The 4,240-nt window shown below is 61.2% G+C and overlaps 1 protein-coding gene across 1 annotated transcript in view; it reads left to right on the top strand.

The window, feature by feature from the left end:
- WNK2 (WNK lysine deficient protein kinase 2) overlaps positions 1-4,240 on the top strand; it is a 106,403-nt gene that overhangs the window by 32,415 nt on the left and 69,748 nt on the right. The window contains exons 4-6 of the mRNA XM_029919702.1: positions 535-930; positions 1,630-1,939; positions 2,062-2,152. Coding sequence (XP_029775562.1) covers positions 535-930; positions 1,630-1,939; positions 2,062-2,152 — 797 coding nt within the window. The remainder of the gene's footprint in view (positions 1-534; positions 931-1,629; positions 1,940-2,061; positions 2,153-4,240) is intronic.

Raw genomic sequence — 4,240 nt, 5'->3', positions numbered from 1 at the left:
GGGATGGAGAAGAATGGAGAGAAGGGAGGAGAGGAAGATGGAGGGAGGAGGAAGGAAAGGGGAAAGAGGGAAGGGAGGAGCGAGGGGAGGAGGGGAATGGGGAGGAGAGGAGGCTGCAGGTAAGAGGAGGGAGGAAGGGAGGGAGGAAGGAGGGAAGAGAGAGGGAGGAGGAGCCCTGGCCGGCCAGCTGAGGGCCTGGGCGCTGGCTCAGGGGCGGCTCGAGGCCTCTGACTTGCCGCAGGCTTCGGGCTGAGGCTCGGGTGCACGGAACCTGCAGCCCGAAGACGGTCCACGGGGAGGCTGAGGGGGTGGTGCAGGCAGCCCCTGCTTAGGCAAGGGTAGCAAGCGAGGCACAGCTCCAGGACGGCCCCCAAAGCTGGGGAGCGAGCTCTAGGCGGCAGCGGAGGGACCGCGGCTGACCCCTGCCTGCCTGGAGGCCTCGCTGGCCAGGGGACACCTGCCTGCATCCCACGTGTGCGGGCGGCGCGCAGACTCAGCGCCGCCCAGACTCACCTCTCCTCCTTGTTTTTGCAGATGCACTCCCCGATGATCTCCTTGATTTCAGGATCGTGCACTTTCTCAAAGCTGGCAGGCTTGATGCCCTGGGAGGCAAGATGAGTGGAGTCACTGGCAGGACCCACCTCTCGCTCAGCTGGCACGAACCCAGAAGGGGAGGAGACAGGAGGTGCACCAGCTTGCTGGGGGCTCATCCCAAGTACTGGAGGACACGGCCCTGGGAGCAGCGGGGCCTGGGGAAAATCCCCACCCAGGCCCTGCCTGATAGGAGCATCCGCACCCCCAGCGCTGATGGGGCAGCTGGACATGGGGGGGGCACCTTCCTCTCCACACCCTCCTTGGAGGGTGCTGAGGGCACTGTGGGCCCACTGCTGCTGGCCAAGGGCACCAGAACTCTGCCCGACTGCGGCCATGGTCAGGGTTGACTTCCCAGGCCTGGGCGCACAGAGTTTAGTTAAGTGTCGGTGCCGTGCAGTTCTGCTCTAAGGGCCCAGTGAGGGCCAGCGCTGGCCACAGTGTGGGGGCGCAGTGCCCCAAAGTGCACACCCTGAGGGCAGAGGATCCAGGAGAAACAGGGGCTGGACTGCAGGGGTCCCGTGCAGCTGCTGAGGGGAGGGGCTTGGGGGAGGGGCTTTAAACACACCGAGGGGTCCAGGGGTCTCAACCATCACATCCCCCCCTCCCAGGTCTGTTTGCTTTTTTAAACATAGAGAATGTGACGCATACGTTTTCCCACACAGACGGGGTGGGAGGGCAGGGAGGGGTGGCTTCCAGCCCAGAGGCGGACCCAGGAGTACAGGACCCCCAGCGGCTCCTGCCACCAGGTGGGGCCCTGGTGTGCCCGGACACTCAGGCCTCAGGCCCATAACCCCATGGGGGTCATGTTGTGCCCAGCGTGCAGGAGACTCTGTTTAGCAGCAGAGCGGGACACGGGGCTCTCGGCATGGCCGAGGGAGTCCCAGTGGAGGTCAGGACCCCATGCTGTCCCACTGAGGCCAACAGAAGAGTCTAATTACAACAGGAGGAAGGGCCAGGGTCCCTATGGGTGGCAGGTAGGCTGAGAAACTGTAAATATGGACAAGCATGCGTGTACGCGGTCATCCACCTCTGCAGGACTGAGGCCCAAAGCAGGTGGAGAACGTACCAGAACGGCTGCCATTTTGAAGGGGCTCGTGCCCCCAAGCTCCAACGTAGGGGGCGGGGCCGCTGGCAGTGGGGACACAGCCAGCCTGAAAGACCCGGGGTCTGGGGCAGATGCCGGATGTGGAACAGCGACAGGAGCCCTGGCCAGCACCCCATCTCCTGGGCCCTGGGACAGGGACCAGGGTGGCCGTGGAGCCCACCCGTGGGAATCAGTCCTGTCTCCCCCAGCCCAGCGGACAGGCCGCAGTAGTATCCACATGTGCAACCAGAAGCAGGGTTGGTGGGCTGCTCCCCCAACACCCCTGCAAGCCTGGCAACGAGGCCCTAAGCCTGTGGGGTGGGGTGACCCCTGCCCCGCGGAGGACGGCTGCCCACAGTGACAAGCCCGCCCTCTCCTGCCAGCACCTACGTGCCCCTGCTGACTGCCACCAGCCAGACCCTGCGTGCGTCTCCACCCCACACCCTCAGCAGCACGCATGAGGAGCTCCAACAGGTGACGAGCAACTCAGAATTAAGACGGAAGGAGAGAGATGAGCAGTGACCTGCCGGGGCTCAGAGTGCCCCGGGCTGCCAGGGACCCCACTCCTCGCACTGTCTGCAGAAGCAAGGGGGCACCAGGCAGTGGCAAGGCAGCCAGGACTCAGGGGTCGTGGGGCCTGGTGCCCAGAGAAGCCACAGCCTCATGGGACATGATGGCCATCGAGAGAGAACAGGGTGATCCATTGGCACAGCTGACAAGCCCCTGGGCACAGACCAGACACATGAAAGCCAGCAGACCAGGGGTGGTGGCCCAGGCGAGGAGCTCTGGGGACAGGCGGCCTGGGCACCTCCTGGAGAGGCCCTGAAGGGGCTGCAGCCTCGAGTCACACGTGAGGCCCACGCATCTCCACCGCCAGCTCGGAGGCCTGCGCGGCCGCTGCGCCAAGCTAGACAGCCTCGGTTTCCCCCTCAGAGGGCGCGGAGAGGGCCTCCCGAAGCAGGCCCAGCGGGGCGGCCCGCGGACTCACACAGGTGACCTTGCGGTAGATCTGGGCGGCGTTCTGGCACTCGGAGTAGGGGTACTCCGACGTGGCCATCTCCAGCATGCACATCCCGAAGGCGTAGACGTCCACGGACTCGTCGTAATGCTCCTCGTACATCTCCGGCGCCATGAACTCTGGGGTCCCTGTGCCCAGGGGCAACAGAGCAGGGTCAGTGGCTACTGGGCCCGGGACCCCCCTCCACATACTCCGCGCCATTAGCCCTGGAACCCGGGACTCAGACGGGAGTGCTCTGCAGGGGCTTCCCCAAACCCCCCCGGACTCCGGGCCGGATGAGCCCACGCCACCGGTGGAGCCCACACAGCCCGCAGCCCGGCACTTCCTGGGGCCCAGGCTGCGCCCGAAACCCCATGGCTGCCACTCACTGACGAGCACCCCGGGGCCTAGAGAAACTGGGGATCCCCACAGAGCTGCCTGAACTGCAGACACCCGGGAGGGCCCCAGCGGCCCCAGACGGGCGCACCACGCCGCAGAGTGTCAGGCAGCGGTGCCAGCCGCCTGCCCGTGAGGGCTCAGCTGCATGAGGCACATGCGTCCCAAACACGGGACAATTTAAGATGACACTTATTACTCTGAACGTTTCAACAGACTGGATGAAATAAAATATTCAGTTGTGCATGCCCGCCCTCCTCTCTACAGACCAACACGCATCAGGGAGGGGGGTCTGGCTGATGCCTCCTTCAGTGACCCTGGCCTGGGTTTTCCTATTTTTCTGTAACAAACTTCTTCAAAAATCACAAAATCCTGAAGCACCAGGGTGGCTCAGTCAGTTGAGCATCTGACTCTTGATTTCAGCTCAGGTCATGACCCCAGGGTCATTAGAGTCAAACCCCAAGTCGGGCTCCACACTGGGCGTGGAGCCTGCAGAACATTCTCTCTGCCTTTCCCTCTGCCCCTCCCCCACTCGTGCTGTGTCTCTAAAATAAAATTTTTAAAAAATATCACAAAATCCTTGGTATGCCTGGGTGGCTCCATCAGTTAAGTGTCCAATTCTTGGTAATAGGCTCAGGTCATGATCGTGAGATTTGTGAGATTGAGCCCCATGTTCGGGCTCTGTGCCGGGAGTGTGGGGCCTGCTTGGGATCCTCTCTCTCCCTCACTCCCTCTCTCTTTCCCTCCTCCACTCTATCCCTCTCAAAATACTTTTTTTTTAAAGTTACAAATCACAAAATCCTCTTGTTAAAATAGGTCCAATTGAGTACCCAGCCGAATACAAAGCAGAGGAGCGCTGAACACCAACTTCGATAAGGCGTCCACGGCTTTTCAACTTCCTCATTTTCAAAATGTTGCAGTTTCTTTAAAAAGAGTCTGGAAGACCGACCGCACAAACTACTATGTAAAAAGCACACGTGGGGCATCAAACGTCTTCACGGCCATATCTGGGACGCAGATAGGTTACCCGGAATTTTAACTTTTTCTCATAAATGCAAATTTCAACTTAATACATGGCATGTGCTCAACAAAACAAGTTAGCCTTCTGGGCAAGAAAGGGCAAAACACAGCCACGAACACACGCAGGTTTGCCCGCGTAAGCACGTGTG

The sequence above is a fragment of the Suricata suricatta genome, chromosome 13 (genome assembly GCF_006229205.1).
Source record: "Suricata suricatta isolate VVHF042 chromosome 13, meerkat_22Aug2017_6uvM2_HiC, whole genome shotgun sequence".
Lineage (NCBI taxonomy): Eukaryota > Metazoa > Chordata > Mammalia > Carnivora > Herpestidae > Suricata > Suricata suricatta.
Note: the sequence above shows the minus strand (reverse complement) of the source record. Positions and strands in the feature narration are given on the sequence as shown.